This window comes from Anguilla rostrata, chromosome 9, assembly GCF_018555375.3.
Source record: "Anguilla rostrata isolate EN2019 chromosome 9, ASM1855537v3, whole genome shotgun sequence".
Lineage (NCBI taxonomy): Eukaryota > Metazoa > Chordata > Actinopteri > Anguilliformes > Anguillidae > Anguilla > Anguilla rostrata.
Window position 1 is genome coordinate 41,790,452 of NC_057941.1, and position 17,450 is coordinate 41,807,901.

General features: G+C 42.3%; 1 protein-coding gene across 1 annotated transcript; it reads left to right on the forward strand.

Annotated features, from left to right (window-relative positions):
- Positions 1-2,550: 2,550 nt before the first annotated feature.
- On the forward strand, positions 2,551-13,873 carry dhx33 (DEAH (Asp-Glu-Ala-His) box polypeptide 33). The gene is made up of 12 exons (XM_064352206.1): positions 2,551-2,914; positions 3,213-3,373; positions 3,587-3,814; positions 4,515-4,685; positions 4,907-5,092; positions 5,920-6,031; positions 6,231-6,390; positions 6,585-6,673; positions 8,270-8,397; positions 9,130-9,333; positions 9,659-9,745; positions 10,818-13,873. The coding sequence occupies exons 1-12, from the start codon at positions 2,707-2,709 to the stop codon at positions 11,124-11,126; spliced, it is 2,043 nt and encodes a 680-aa protein (XP_064208276.1). The 5' UTR covers positions 2,551-2,706; the 3' UTR covers positions 11,127-13,873.
- Positions 13,874-17,450: the final 3,577 nt, after the last annotated feature.

A 17,450-nucleotide genomic window follows, 5' to 3' on the forward strand; every position in this document is an offset into this window, starting at 1 on the left:
TCACGTGTTCCTGTTTCTTGTTTTTCAAAGAAGAAGTGAGTGTAATGTGTCTGTAAATCCCCTTCACCATATAAGTATATTGTTTCTGTTAGTCATGCATGCACTGATGCTGTCCAAATATTTGGACAGCTTAAGAGCATTAATTTGTCCCCCATTTTTTTCTTGTTGCTTTTTTTTTTTTTTTTTTTGCTTTGAGTACAATGTATATGTTTAAATGAGTATATATGTGTCCAGTCACAGTGAACTCAAAGTTTAGAGAAGAGAAGATTAGTTAATATGTGTATTTATTGAATAACAACCCGCAGTATAAACTTTTTTTTCAGTTTCAAATTCCAAGACAAGAAATATGGCAAAGAAGAAGGCACTAGGCTTAGATGTGCATGGTTATTCCCCGTGAGAAATTCTTCATTTCAAGTGTTTACTTGGCCCTGAACATCGAAGCCTAACTGCTTCTTCTTTGCCATATTTGGTAAATGGGAAATGGACTGTATTTATATAGCGCTTTCATCCAAAGCGCTTTACAATTGATATATATATATATACACACACACACTATTTATATGTACAAACGAGTGACAAAAAAATAAAGCATCATGCTCATGCATTAGTGTGATATGTTACGAAAAACAGAAGAGCAAGATTTCCTCAGGAGACTGAGAATATCAATGTGTCAGCAAGAACAGTTCATTGACAACTACATAAATAAGGATATTACAGTAGGGTTTCAGTGCATAAACCCCTTATTACAAAGACAAATGTCATTTCAGAGTTCAGTGGTGAAAAAACAATAGGCACTGGTCTACAAAGATGTAGAAAAAATTTATATGATCAGATGAGTAATCCTTCACCATATTCTTGACAAGTGGGCAAGTGCATGCGTGGCGTACACCAAGAGAATGGTACAGGCCTGAATGCTCGACCCCTACATTGAGGGGGTCCGGTGGCTCTGTTATGCTGTGGGGGGCATTTTTCTACCATGGTTTGGGTCCACTTGTCTGCTTACAGGAAAGTGTCACTGCAAATCAATACAGTTTTTATGAGTGATCACCTTTATCCTATGATAAAGCAAATCTATCCTGATGGAAGAGGTCTTTTCTAAGATAACAATGCCCCCATCCACAGGGCACGAGAGGTCACTGAATGGTTTGATGAATATGAAAATTATGTGAATCATATGCTATGGCCTGTGCAGTCACCAGATCTCAACCCATCTCGACCTATGAGAGATTTTGGACTGACATATATCATCAAAACACCAAATGAGGGATTATATTTTAGAAGAATGGTATTCCATCCCTCCAGGAGAGTTCCAGAGAGTTGCAGATTTTAAGCCAAGGTGCACTGAAGCTGTTGTGGCAGTTTGTGGTGGCCCAACACCCTACTAAGACACTTGAGAGTTTGGCACTCAGCCCTTAAAAAACATTCATTTATGTAGCTTCTGACCCCATTTCACCAAAAATGTTATACTTCCACACAATAAAGCCCAAAACTGAGGGGATTTTGCGTTTGTTTCCTTTGTGTTCTTCTTTTTCCTGCGTGATTACACCATCACAATTGCTCCAAGCCCACAAAGAATGTCTCCCCATTGGACATTTAGGTACATCAGCCAATAAAACCTTGGATACACACACAAAATGGACATATATACAAGTGCACAACTACAATGTCTATGTCGTGGTGCAATGGGTAGCACATTTGTCTATGTAGCTTTTTGGACGAGCGACAGGTTGGGTTCAAATCCCCCTTGGACTCAAGCAAAACTTTAATAACTCATTGCACTGTCCAGCTGGGTAAGGAAAAATAAAACACTAAAACTATTGCTTTTGCATCTGTACATTCTTTCAGGAAACCCACTTATATTTCTGCAATCCAAATAAAATACACCCACACTTTAGACAGTTCCACTTTTAACATTAACATTTAACGATAGCTACCTTTCTAACCAGACCAGAGACCGAGTGTATAACGTTAGTAGCCTACAGGTACCGAAATTAAGTTGCAAATATACAAGAACTTGTACATTTAGTAAAATGAACTTGACAATTATTCACCAGCGGTTTCATACGTTTTGCCTGAGGCAATTTTTGTTATTTGACACTTTGATGTGACACAAAGTTTGAATTACCAAATTGTCTTCAGATGGTAAGATTAAAAAACACAGGGCCGAGTTACAGTGATTTGTGCGTGTGAGTAATTTGGCATGTTTGCAAATTGAACGTTTTTATCAGATACATATGGAGAGAGAGAGAGAGAGAGAGAGAGAGAGAGAGAGAGAGAGAGAGAGAGAGAGAGAGAGAGAGAGAGAGAGAGTATATATATATATATATATATATATATTCATCAAATAAGAGGAAAATAGTCCACTATTTTCTAATATTTATGGGCCAAATAATATAAATCGTCCAGTATTCAATCCATCTAGGACGAGAGTAGGCCTATTACAAATCTGTCGCAAACCTCTGATCTGAAGTTGCTTTAACGGGGCCAGCGCAAGGGGGCACTCTCCATAAGAAAAAAAAGGAAAAAATGACGCAAAATATCTGCGACTGGGTGCTTGTCGAACCACGTGGGAAGGAGTGCATCTTTGAAGTAAATAGCCGCACTGCTGTCTTTTTCACCACCGCCCAGCGATAGATATTTTTGTTTTACGGTAGATTGTTGGATCAAAACAGACTGTGTATTTTGTAGTTTTTTGGATTCTAGACCATGCCCCACGACCCTGACCCCCCTCCGGCAAAAAGATTTAAGCCGGGGTCTCCTTTTTTTCGTTTGAATAAAAAACCTGGGATGTTGCTACCCAGAAAAGGAAACGCACCATTGCCTATAGACGTACAACGGAAACATCTTCCTATTTACCAGGCGAAATCCCAGCTCATCAGCCAACTCAGGCAGCTGCACAATGCTGTCCTCATAGGTAAGCCGTGAACACGAAACAAGTTTTTTTTAAGTAGATTGCAAACCAGCCAGCCAAATGCGTAGACTAAAGCTGCTGCTTGGCTCGTCTATGATTTTACACTATCCTGCTACTAGATTAATGCAAGCAATTTTGCTGACTACTCAGTTTTAAGTTGAGTTTTCAGATGTGTGTATCTGTTTACGTATGAATGTAGCTAAAAAGAAATGTTTCCTGGATAAATTATGTAGCCTTTGACGTGCACGTTATTCTGCGAACTAACGTTTGTGTTTTTCCTACGTGCTAATTATTTGGACAGGTGAAACTGGTTCGGGTAAGACTACACAGATTCCACAGTATCTTTACGAAGCTGGCATTGGGCGACAGGGAGTCGTGGCAGTTACCCAGCCTCGCCGGGTTGCTGCGATCTCGCTGGCAGCGAGGGTGGCAGAGGAGAAAAAAACCCAACTTGGAAAACTGGTTAGTTTAATGACGTTTGGTTATCTTTTTAAAATAATTAAATGCGATGGCGCTTGTTGTATTATAACATGATTTCAGCCTCACGGACAGACTCCTTTCTTAATGCTTACAGAATTGTGCCTATGCTGGAGGGATAACTAGGGTCAGGTTGGCCTCCATGCATATAGTCACCTTGAGTGGTGTCACCCTCGACTCATGTTCTGTTTTGCTCAGGTGGGATACACAGTGCGGTTTGAGGATGTTACTTCCGCCGAGACAAAGTTAAAGTTCATGACGGACGGCATGCTGCTGAGGGAGGCTATCGGTGACCCTCTGCTGCAGCGCTACACGGTGGTGATCCTTGATGAGGCGCACGAGAGGACGGTGCACACTGACGTGCTGTTCGGAGTGGTTAAGACGGCGCAGAGGAAACGGCGGGAACAAAACAAGTTCCCTCTGAAGGTAAAACCTGTCTCGCGCTGTGAGGACGAGAACTTCACTTGTAAGTTTCGCAGCAGGCCAGGGTCAAATACATATTAGTTTTGGATTCAGATAATTTTCTGTGTTCTATTGATCTTGCCTGGTGTAATTGAGCCTGCCAATATGACCAGAAGGTGGGGTTTGCACTTCTTGAGAGTATTTCATTGTTTCCAATACACCAGACAAGATCAGTGAAGCGTAGAATCCGAAGTATTTGAATCCAAAACAAATACGTATTTGACCCAGGTCTGGTTCGCAGCCTTGTATTACAGTGAGCCTGATTAGCTGAACATTCTGATGTGAGATAATTCCACCTAAATTCTGGGAATGCGCTTTTGGAATAAACTAATTTTCAGCTGCTGCTTCTGATGAATGTGATCTTGTGTAAGTGGACCTCTAGTTGTGGGCAGACCTATAACATAATGCTGGTTAAAACTGGGTAGAACCGGTCAGTTTGAGGAAAGCAGTCACACACGCTGTAGCTTCTCCTTCCAGACACTGTAGAGGGAAGGTGTAGATTTATACATGCGCTGACCCAAAGGTTCTCCCTTTTCATTTGCATTTCCCCACTCCTTTTGTCCTGGCCTTCAACACTCGGATGAAAGTAGGACACCGCCCACCACGCTGACTGCAGCTGGGCTTCTGAACTGAAAGAAGCTGTTTGTCGTCTCTCCAATGCCAGGTGCTTGTAATGTCGGCTACTATGGACGTGGACCTGTTCTCCCAGTACTTCAACAAGGCCCCAGTTTTGTACCTGGAAGGCAGGCAGCATCCCATTCAGATCTATTACACCAAGCAGCAACAGTCAGACTACCTTCAGGCTGCGCTGGTATCCATCTTTCAGATCCATCAGGTGAGTGTTCTTACCAGTGACCAGTGTGTCAGGTGAGACACAAAGGGGAAAGGGATGATAAATATGAACCTGGTTTTGTTTGTTTTACAGCCCTAATAAGCTATTCCAGTTTAATTACCCTTTAGTAACCTTTCTTAATGCGTCACCTTCGGTACAGCAGCCATGCTTTTGCGGTCTTGACGTGAAGCTTGATGGTCGGTGGCTGTGTGTTTTTTGCGCAGGAAGCACCCCTGTCACATGACATCCTGGTGTTCCTGACCGGCCAGGAGGAGATTGAGGCGCTGGCCCGCACGTGCCGTGACATTGCCAAGCACCTCCCCGAAAACTGTGGGCCAATGACGGTCATTCCCCTCTATGCCTCCCTGCCCCCAGTGCAGCAGCTGCGGGTCTTCCAGCCGGCCCCTAAGGTAAGCCCGCCCAACCAGGGCACTGCAAACATTTCACCACTTTGTTCCTTGAGCCTGATAACAGGGAATTTCCCGAAGTGGAATTTAGCGGTTGGTTGGCTAACTTTTGTAAACATTTTGAAATAGCTCGGGCTTTCATCCAATCAGATTTCAGCAAATCAGAAACATTTCTGAAAGTTTCCTTGCCTCACTCCTTAATCCCTCACTTTCAGGAGGTTTTAAATTCATAATTCACAATCAGAGTGTTTCTCTCAGTGTCAATGCTTTATTTAAACCTTGGAGAAGCATTGAGGGAGAGCCCCGCATTTACAATACACGTATATTGTAAATGAGGGGGTTTGCATTTTACATGTTGCTTCCCAGGAGACCAATGGTAATAAAATACAGCTTACCTTCCTGACATAGTAGCGCATCACAGAGTGGATTGGGGGTTAGGTGCCTTGCTCAAGGACACTTCGACACGCCCAGGGCGGGGTTTGAACCGGCAACCCTCCGACTGCCAGACAAGCGGTCTTACCTCCTGAGCTATGTCGCCCCAGAGTTGTACACTGCCCTTGTACCCTTGAGCAAGGTACATAACCTGAATTGCTGCAGTATATATCCAGCTGTATAAATGGAAGCAAATGCTATGTAAAAAGTTATGTAAGTCACCCTGGATAAGAGCGTCTGCTAAATGCCTGTAATGTAGTGCTTGCATTATGCTTGATTCAAGTCATTTAAAATGTATAAATCGTTAATTTATAGGTTCATAAATTATACGTTTGACTTTGTAAATAAGTGGGCAGTCACATGGCCTTGAACACACTTTCTGTTCTGTGTGTTTTCAGGGCTGCCGGAAAGTGATCCTGTCCACCAACATCGCAGAAACGTCGGTCACCATTTCCGGCATCAAGTTCGTAATCGACACCGGGATGGTGAAGGCGAAAAAGTACAGCCCAGGTGAGGTTCCTCTGAGTCCGGGAGACGGGGGCTCAGACCCCCCCCCCCTCTGCTCAGAATGACGCGCGCGGTCACGCTGACGCAACAGCGACGGGCAGAACGAAGCGCCCGCTTCGAGGCTGCCGACGAAAGAGCTTGCGCGGGTAGCGCCTGGCGCTGACGGCCGGTGGGGCGGTTTCTGTCGTTTTTGTGGTGACAGGCAGCGGGCTGGAGGTCCTGGCCGTGCAGCGGGTGTCCAAGGCCCAGGCGTGGCAGCGCGCGGGCAGGGCCGGCAGGGAGGACAGCGGCCTCTGCTACCGCCTCTACACCGAGGACGAGTTTGACGGCTTCGCCAGCATGACCGTGCCCGAGATACAGAGGTGAGGACTGGAGGCAGAGCTGCCCTCTAAGTCGCCCTGTTTGTTTTAGCTCATGTAACGTAAGATGCACTGCAGTTGTATTGAGGTGAGTGACTAATTATTGACTGAAAGTGCTTTTAAATGACTTGGCTGAGGGTTGATGATGTGGTTATTGTAAAGCCAGTGAGTTTGTACTATCCTGGTTGTTTCTGCAGGTGTAATCTGGCCAGTGTCATGCTGCAGCTTTTGGCTTTACGGATTCCTGACGTCCTCAACTTTGACTTTGTGTCTAAACCATCCCCGGGTAAGTATATTTTATATATATATATATATATATATATATATAATTTATTTTTTTTTAAATTCATTTATTTTATTTATTTGACAGGGACAATACACATTGATCAACATCACTATTATGTGATGTAAATGTGCCAGATTTAGCTAGATTGCTAATTTCCATCTGTTGTCCCTGGGCAGGCTGATGTTGACACGTTAATAACAAGCAGACCAGACTAGAAGCCATAGTACAGCATTAAAAGCACATAAAAACAGACACACAGAGCTTGTAAGCAAGCATTAGCAACACAGAAGCAGGCACATGCAAAGGAACAATGGAGCACATAAGGCAAGCATATACAGCATAAAACAAACACATACAGAAAGTATTAAAGCATAAAAAAGCACAAAACGATGCATTACATGATGACATGCAAATACTCCACAATATTACACAACAAACATGCAGTTTAGTGGTGACTTAACAGCCATAATATACATACATACATATATACATACACGCATACACACATACATATATATATACACACACATATATATGTATATATATATATATATATATATACATACATACATACATACATACATATATACACATATATCCACACATACATAGACACAGTATACACATATAAACAAAATTTAAAATACTGACAGCATATTTAGATATCATGTTGACATTGTTGATTACCCAATAACCAAATTTTTAAATTTCAGGTGAATGTGCCAGTGTTTGTCAGGTCCCTCAAGTCTGCAGGCAGGGTGTTCCAAATATGTGATGCTTTCAAAGAAAAGGCTGATTGGCTAAAAGCGCTTTTCCTTAATGGTATTATGCAATCCCCTCTTGTGGATGCCTTAGTGAACCTACTTGTAGTTTTCTTCACAAACTCTGTCAGCACAGGAGGAGCAAGACAATTAAGGATTTTAAACGTGCGTCTGCAAATTTGACCAGATTTTTCAAATTTAGGAGGTCATACTTGGCTAAGATGTCACAGTGATGATGTCGGTTTGACCTTTTGTCTAGGACCTTTAGAGCTTGTTTGTATACTGTCTCAGTGGGTTTGAGAGTTGTCTTACATGTCTGTGTCCAACTAGTTTGACAGCAAGTGATATGAGGGAGAATCATGGCATTCAAAAACAATTTTGCAGCCTCTGTCGTAAGATTGTCTCTAATAAATCTAAAATTAGCCAGGTTAAATTTCACCGTGTTCACAATTTTTTTTTGTATGTTTCTTAAAATTAAGTTTCTGCCCTTGTACAAATACATTGGGTTCAGTTACCAAATCCATTCTTTTTGTAAAAAACATGCAAACAATTTTTTTTTAACTAAGACGTAGGCACAATTTGATCAGCCTGTCTGTATGGTCTAGAAATGAACCATGCAGTTTATATCCCTGACTACACAGTGGCCTTTGATCTGTTTAACAGCAAGGAAAATGATATGGCTAAAAGTACATTTGAACGAGCGAGCTCACATCTGGAAGAGCTTACAATGGTGCGTTTGTGTACACCTGAAGGGCTTAAGCAAAGCCGAAGCGAGCATGCGAGCACATTGTTTGTGCTGTGACTTACGGGATGTGTTTCCATTTGCTTTGGACAGAGGCCATCTGCACTGCCATCGAGCAGCTGGATGTGCTGGGGGCCGTGGAGCGCAAGGACGACCAGGTGACGCTGACGCCGCTGGGGAAGAAAATGGCCAGCTTCCCCCTGGAGCCCAGGTTTGCTAAGGTACGGAAGGGCGTTTGGTCTGTCGCGTTACCAGGGTTACGGTAAGGTAGTACCGCGTGCGTTAGAGCGGCGCGTCTTTTAGACGCCCAACAACTGTGGCAATAGAGGGGTGGGCGTGGCTTTACCTGTGTTTGCTTTGTAGTGTGTGGGCGTCTTCCAGGAAAATTGTCCAGGTACTTACTTTCTAAATGGCACCTTAGAAAGTACCTGGACAAGATACTGGTGGTTGGACACACTTCTCCCCTTTTCATCCAGAACGTTGTATATACATCCTTTATACACCCTTTTGATAAACTGAACCCGGTACCGAATGAACAGAGCTGGCCGCTGTCGGCAGCATAGGGACGGGTTGGTCCAGATACAAGCCCATCCCACCATCTTATTCCTCCATTTGCCACTGGTGAAATATACTGCTCTTTTAGGTTATAGGCGACTTAAGACTTGGCCAAGATAACCCTAGACAACCAATAAATTAATATCCTTTATTTCCAAACCATTGTCATGTCTATGTCATTACACTAATTTGGGCTGTACAGACATACCAAATTCTGATTGGTTGTTCAACTCTGTTGTTCTGAATAAAGCTGACCAAACCTCACTACACAACATAGCTATTAAGATTACACTATGCTTATTTCGGACAGGACTGGGCCACTCTGTGACACCCCTTCCAGGGTACTGACCTCCCCCCGCCCCCTCCCAGTGACGCTCTGTCTCTCTCTGTGCCTGCAGACCGTGCTCCTCTCTCCCGAGTTCTCCTGCGCGGAGGAGGTGCTGACCATCGTGTCCCTCCTGTCGGTGGACAGCGTGCTGTACAACCCGCCAGCTCGGCGGGAGGAAGTCCAGTCCGTGCGCAGGAAGTTCATTTCCAGCGAGGGCGATCACGTGACCCTCCTCAGCATCTACCGGGGCTTCAAAAATGTGGGCGGAAATAAGGTGGGTGGGTCTGAGGCGTGAGGAAGAGCATTAGCCTATGCGCTCATGCATGTGGGGAAATTCTCCATCCGTCCATCCATTATCCATATCCGCTTATCCTGGGCAAGGTCACAGGGGGTGCTGGAGCCTATCCCAGTGTGTGGTGCTGTATTCAAACCAAAGACCTTTGCATATCGGAAATAGATCTACATCTTGTTGACGTACACAGTAAAGTGTGCAGTGTTAAATCAATTTTTTGCTGAGTACATACGGACACTGCGCATTTTACTGTGTACCGGTGGCATGGCCGAACCTCTCACTTGATCCGCTTCTTCTCTCGTCACAGGAGTGGTGTCGGGAGAACTTTGTAAACAGCAGGAATATGGGGCTGGTGGCTGAGGTGCGCTCTCAGCTAAGAGAGATCTGTATTAAGGTATGTAAATGAGCTCTGTTTCATCAGTAATGGCCTGTTCTGTGTGACATCATTTGTTATTCTTTTAGAAATGTGTTGTATTGAGTATGCATATCATTGTGTATACAACACCATACACTAGACTAGAGAAGGGTAAGGGTTAGTTTGCTGTGTGACCGGTTAAGTTTAGATAGTTGTCCCAAGTGCCTATTCTCTGTCTTGAAGGTTTGCTGACTGGTCAAGTGTCTGTATCAGAGGTTCTCCCATGTGACCATTCTCTCTCCTGAAATGTAGCGGGGGATGACAGGTTCTCCCATGTGACCATTCTCACTCTGAATTGTATCTAGGGATGACAGGTTCTCCCATGTGACTATTCTCTCTCCTGAAATGTAGCTGGAGATGACAGGTTCTCCCATGTGACCATTCTCTCTCCTGAAATGTAGCTGGGGATGACAGGTTCTCCCATGTGACCATTCTCTCTCCTGAAATGTAGTTGGGGATGACAGGTTCTCCCATGTGACTATTCTCCCTTCTGAAATGTAGCTGGGGATGACAGGTTCTCCCATGTGACTATTCTCTCCCCTGAAATTTATCTGGGGATGACAGGTTCTCCGATGTGACTATTCTCTCCCTTGAAATGTAGTTGGGGACGACAGGTTCTCCCATGTGACCATTCTCTTCCCTGAAATGTAGCTGGGGATGACCGGTTCTCCCATGTGACCATTCTCTTCCCTGAAATGTAGCTGGGGATGACAGGTTCTCCCATGTGACCGTTCTCTCTCCTGAAATGTAGCTAGGGATGACAGGTTCTCCCATGTGACCATTCTCTCTCCTGAAATGTAGCTGGGGATGACAGGTTCTCCCATGTGACCATTCTCTCTCCTGAAATGCAGCTGGAGATGACAGGTTCTCCCATGTGACTGTTCTCTCTCCTGAAATGTAGCTGGGGATAACAGGTTCTCCCATGTGACTGTTCTCTCTCCTGAAATGCAGCTGGAGATGACAGGTTCTCCCATGTGACCGTTCTCTCTCCTGAAATGCAGCTGGAGATGACAGGTTCTCCCATGTGACCGTTCTCTCTCCTGAAATGCAGCTGGGCATGACGCTGGAGTCCTCGCGCGGCGACATGGCGAACGTCCGGCGGTGCCTGGCCCACGGGCTCTTCATGAACGCGGCGGAGCTGCAGCCGGACGGCGGCTACGTGGCCCTGGACAGTCACCAGCCGGTGGCCATCCACCCGTCCTCCGTGCTCTTCCAGGCCAAGCCGGCCTACGTGGTGTTCAACGAGCTCCTGCAGACCTCCAAGTGCTACATGAGGGACCTCTGCCTGGTGGACGCCGACTGGCTCCACGAGGCCGCGCCCGAGTACTTCCGCCGGAAGCTGCGGACCGGCAAGAGCTAGCCGCCGCGTGGCCCGGAAGCGCGGCGGCCAGACTCCACCTGGTCTCTGGTCAACTGCTGGATCTGTACACTCGTTTTCTTAAAAGTTGGTTCACTGTGGGCCGTTGGGTCTGGTCAGATAGACCTACATTGTAGCAAGGCTAATGGGGGAGAGAGAGGGGAAAAGATGGAGTAGTTTTCAGGGCAGAAGCTCATTGACTGGGTTTTCTTTGTCATTGCCTTTAGGCTTCATGTGTTAAGTTTCAGGGGTGGTTTGTGATGGCTTACCTCTGCAGTTTCAGGACTAAATCAAATGAATATACCTCTGGTTAACCCTTCTGTTGCTGTTTTTAGTGTGCAGTAGGGCTGGGACTTTTTCAGATTGATACATTGATTAATTTATGGTGCAAGTCTTATTTTGCATGTAATGTAGCAAAGTGATTTCATAGGGCAAGTTATGCAGAAAATTATTAGAAATTCGGTTATGGAGACTATTGTAAACTGGATTGGTTATTCTGATTACATCCAGCTTTCCTGCTAACTGCATAAAATAGGTAAAAATGTGTTGAATATTTTTCAAAGTTTCCTTTGAAAACTGTGTATAGTTTCCTATTTTGGTTCCTTTTTTGGTTTCCACCAAAGAACAGCAGTGAATGCACATATTAATACTTATGGGTCCATTAAAAAAACCTAAGCTGGTGGACCAGTAAATTTATATTTAATGATCCACCCGCTGTAATATGCGAATCATTTGTCCCAGCCCTAAGGTACAATACAGTACATTTTACTGCCTGTTTACAGTCTTGTATCTGCTAATTGAACGCTGCAGTACCAAAATTTTGGAATATTTTCAAACAATGTATTGGTTGCTGTTCTTTTTCCGGAATGTTCTATCACATGGTTTGGTACTCCTGACTACAACTTCAACAGTTCCTGTACCTGGCAATGTCTGGTAGGACTGTCAACTCTGTATGTTTTTATTGCAGGAAACAGGAAGTCCTTTTCTTTTAAAAAGCTGATTTATTTCTTCTGTTAATCTCCGCAACAGAACCACCTCAAACATCATCTTATGTGTTGACGTTTGGCTCTGTAGGGTTTCATTTGAGCTGACTGAGTATTCACGTTTCTTCCTAAATTGCGGAAACTCTTGGTGAAATTGAACTATGTCCAGACTAAAAATTGGCCACTAACCCAATGATTTCTCATTAGTCTTATGAGCATGTTGTCTCTCTTGGTCAGTGAATGAGGTTATGAGTCAGTACAGTGTCATTTGGAGGAACATGCCCACTGGATTGTAGTGCACAATGTTCTCATGAGGAACCAGGAAATGATCGGGCTTCACTTTGAGTCATCAAATGCATGTTATTTTGTAGTTTTATAGTTAAACTAGTTTTAGAAAAAAAGTGCTGATGTTCACAAGTTTAGCCGCTGATCTAGACATGGCCTGACATATTTTATCAGTGAATTCATATTAGTAAACTTTGAGCACTGTTGCACAGTGCTAGTTTGTTCAAGTTTATTGTAGATAGATGATGCTATGCATGGACTATGTGCTGTAGAGATGAACCTCAGGTTTTTTGGTAAATTTAAATGTGGAGTAGGTGATGGTAAAAATTATCTCCATGGTACATTGGCATTCAATGTGATGCACATTGGAAGAAAAGTTTTCTTTTGAAGAATATATTGCACGCTGTCTTTAAACTTTTATATATGTATGATTGGAAAAATTAAAGCAAGGCCAATTAGAGTATGCGGCAGAACGTTTTTGCAGCAGTAAGATTCTTCACTGATGTATATCCGGACAATTTTATACAACTGTTTTACAGGTATTTATACTGTCTTCTAACTGAATGGCATTGCGAATTAGATTGAGTTTGTGCATGCATAGTTAATAATAATATATTGACCTCTAGATATTTCATATTGAAAGGATAATTCCTGAAATTTTGGAAACGTACATCAAGCGATTCCGGTAATTGAGCAATCTAAGGAGGACGCGTTTGTCGGCCATACTAACGATGACCACCACTGAATTAAGCAGAGCCCATTCGTTTGCATGACAACCTAGGATGTTTACCATAATATTTTCATAATTAAAAAAACATTGCAATCACAGTCATTGTCAAACATAATTGTAGTGATTTCTTAAAAACAAGACCTTTACGTTAAAACCTCGGTATTTATTAAAATGATGCCAACTGTGGCTTCAGTATCCTCTTAAACTGGAAATCCAACATTCTGCTTCAATAAATGATTATTCACATAGCATGAGTCCCCACTAAGACACTGACTCACATTGATTTACGCAAAACTAATGAAACCTTGTCCCCACTGGCACCACTCCAGTTGTAAGCAGCACAAGATTGTGGAATCAATATTTAAATTTGATATCCCACAAATCCCCAGAAAAATCTTTTTTACCATGATGTTATCCCATTGAAACCCCATTTTAAGATTTCCCACACACACTCAATTCATAGTCATGACCAAACACTAAGAGGCCAAGACTGAGCTTTTAGTGTTGAGCATTGAAGGGAATTTCCGGTCGGTACATAGAGTATCTGTCCTCATGCTTTGTCCATGGCTGCTCGGATGAATTGTGTGTGGCAAGACGGCAGCAACAGAATTTGTTGTTAGTTTGTCGAACTTGGTGCAAAATAATGCAGAATATAATGGAGAATGTTGCTTTGCAGTTGTATGAGATTTGGTCAGAAAACTTTGTATCATTCATTTACAGTGTTTATAATAAACTATTTCCACACCAACTTTTATTTGTGTGCGCATACCTAATTATTTTATTATTTATTATAACATTTTTATTTTTCAAAAACAAGATTTCATGATAAAATCCTAATTGGGATTTTTTTAAAGCAGACCCAATCGTGATTTGCACTATAATTCCACCAGGACACAGTAAGCAGTTAATAACAATAAACGTCAATGGTCAAAGTCTATCTGATTGCAGAGCTGAGTAAATTCTGACAGACTTCCCCGATACTGTGAGTGTTTTCAAATATTTGTTTTACTGGAAGGGTTTCCAAACTCTTTTCTAATTTCATAAAAAGTTACAAAATTTTGGAAAAACCTGCTTGCAATACCTCAGGACAAGTGAATATATAAGACAGGAGGGTGCTGCTACCTTTGGAAGATTTTCTTGCAACCTGCCCACTCAGCATGGATGTGCTTACTGTGGCCGCTGTCCTCAGCCTCCTCTCTGTGAGTGCAGCTAAACCCCTGAACTGTGAGGATCTCGTTCAGCCTCTGGCCCTGAATGAAACTCAGGTAAGCCACTGCATTCCGACTTGAGACACGTTTGATCAATCAAACTTTAGTGGCATAGCACATTTCATAGTTATGGTTACAACTCGATGCGCTTTAAACAACAACAAAAAAAGAAGAGATAAAGCTAAAATTAGATTACTCAGTGATAGCAAAAACAGCAAACAAGGTCAGTAGTAACTTAGTAAATGAAGTAGATGAAGATGCCTGGAGTAAAGAAATGTGTTCATAATTTTAGATTAACCATATAATGTTATATTAACCTTGTATGTGTAATTCAAAATAAGGAAAATGTCAGCATATAATAGAAATTGAGGCAGGTTGGGGATATTTCACACAAACTGAAGCACACATGGACATATACAGTAATTTAAAAGAGCTTGTAATACAAATTAAAGCGCATGTAGACATACAGTATAATACTAGTGTTCCGGAAACTACCCTGAAAGTTTAATTGTATAAACTGTACAAACTGCCAACTACTTCACACTAAAAGTAGTTCAGCAAAGTTGCACTAAAGAGAAATGTAGCTTGCAAAACTATAATCACTCAAAAAAATTCAAACTACTTTGCAAAAAAATATTTTTAAATGATCATTATCATGTTTCACAGACACAATGCTCAGCAATGCCTTATTTTTGCTCACGGGAAGAACCACTATACAGCTCATTGGGGATCACCAGCAAAGTGTGGCAATTGATAGTGACTGTTGGTAACTATAGTGGAGTGGACAGCTTCTCAGGATTAGAGGGAAAAGAGAGGCGATATTTGGATATTTGGTGTTTGGGGAAAAACATTTAATTTGATGCCTTCCCTCACCCGATGTTTGTTTTCAGATATCAGGGAGATGGATCTACACTGAAGCAAGAACAGACCACCAGCATTACGTTGACGTGCTGAAAACCCTGAACAGCTCAATGATGGATATTGTGCTGTCGCCACAAAATGGCACTGCCGTCATCAAACAGAAACACATGTTGTAAGCGGCTTCAAATAATTCACGCCACTTTGAAGAAGGCAACCCTTCTCACTCACTTTCACCATTACTAATGTGGTTCCTTTTCAATTGCAGGAATGGAAAGTGTCGCTATGCTGTTCGTAATTTGATATTGTTGAACAACACCATGCGTAATTTATGTAAGTAACAATTTTGTCTCCCTGTTTTTTGTAGTAGATGTTAGTAGGAATTTTTACTTGAGAGGCATAGAACTACATGGCACACAGTCATGACAGATATTTGCAAACTGCTGTTATCATGTCATTCAGTATTATTATAGGAGCACTTAATGAAGAGCACATGAAAAACCATACACTACAACTACTATAAAGCACACATAAACAAGTTTATATCCACTTGAAAGACTGGTGAATAACCTTTATTCAAACAGAGATACTTGATTTAAACCGCATTTTCAAAAAATCTGTTAACTACTTCCTACTTTGGTAGATTTGGTTCCTCTCTACTGTTAAAACTATTGAGGCAATTGTTCAGGGTAGTTCTGGTTCCTCTCTGCTGTTAAAACTATTGAGGCCATTTGTTCAGGGTGCTTTCTACTGGGTACACTGGTTGTAGACAGAATTTAGCAAGTGAAAGGGATGGTGGGTTGGTAGCTCACGCTATGATGTTCCTAGTGTATCTAAAGTAGACGCAGAAAGTGATTTCTTGCACATTCAGCACACTGAAGAAGGCTGTTGCTGAAACATTGGTGCTTATTGTACTTCATACATTTATGGAATAAATTATCAGTTGGAGTTTTCTAGCGACTGCTGTCTGTGTTTTTCCCCACTCAGTGTGACAGCTAACCGTAAGATACATGATACAGAAAAGGATTGCAGCTGGGCTGCAACATTCAGTTAATTGCAGCATAAGTTAGGTGTATTAATAAAACTACCTTTAAGTAGGCAAGCAACGTAACGGTGTATTTAAGTGAAATGATGGCATACATTGGTGACATGTTTTAGATGGCTCTGTAAAGCTCATTCTCTTCCTCAGATGAAAATGGTAGTATGACTATCACCGTCCTGCCCGCCTGTCCTGACTGTCTCGCCCTGAGCTTCACAAGAATGGAGCCCGGACTCGTCATCAGAGCACTCAAACTCTATGGTATGTCCACTCTGGAGGCAGCCAGCAAACTTAACCTCTATGTTATAATGTGACATGAATGCTAACATAATATTGAACGGATACACACCGGCATATTTGACACAATTTAAGTGAAAAGGACTCAGGTGCTGATGGGTAATTCTCACTTTAACTGGCATTTTTGTAAAGTGAGACCATTCAAAAGCAGTTCTGAATCAGTGTACAGGTGGAGTTAAAGGTAAAGTTACCTGCTCTCCAAATTCCTAAACTGGATCAGTCTCCCACATACCACAGTCTCCTGCCAGCTCATCAGGCAATCAAACTGATATATTTTCTTTTTTTACAGCAAAAACAACAAAGTTAAGTCCTTCCGACTTGGAGATGCACCAGAAACAAGCGGAGTGCCTTGGGTTACCACAGCCAACCTTCAAATACGATGGAAAGCAAGGTCAGTGACCACATCATCAGTTGTGTTTCTCTCCAGCTCTGCAACTGCCACATCAAAACTTGGCTTAACAATAACACAGACCATATACAACAGGTCTGGAAGAACCATATAATAGTAGTGTCTTAACCTCATGTGCACATGACCACTATGTTACTACTCACATGTTATGTCTTATGCTTACGTTTTAAGGGCCTTCATCTTAAACTGTGCAAATTGCATTTACAGGCATTTCATTTCATAGGACCTAGGTCACATAAAGGCCTTCCTCTTCTGTCCCTTCCTGTTGCTGTTCACAGCCTTAAGCATACTATTCTCCTTTTGTCATCATTGCATCCTATTTTCCGAGAAGTCCATTTGATTTTGATTTTTTTTTTTTTGGTTTTGTGAGACAGTGTGATGACATTAAATGGCCTTATATACTATACTTTATGTAATTATGTACACTGTTATATGAATTATCTACTAATGATTTAATAATTTGGTCATAGTGTATGCCAACTGCTGTAGTAAATATCTATCAACAGAAGTCTGCTCTA

Excerpts from the sequence above, each read along its gene's own strand:
- dhx33 (XM_064352206.1), top strand. The coding sequence starts at position 2,707 with ATGCCCCACGACCCTGACCCCCCTCCGGCAAAAAGATTTAAGCCGGGG. Across the intron at positions 2,915-3,212 it reads GCACAATGCTGTCCTCATAG|GTGAAACTGGTTCGGGTAAG; the intron begins GTAAGCCGTGAA and ends TTATTTGGACAG. Across the intron at positions 9,746-10,817 it reads TAAGAGAGATCTGTATTAAG|CTGGGCATGACGCTGGAGTC; the intron begins GTATGTAAATGA and ends CCTGAAATGCAG.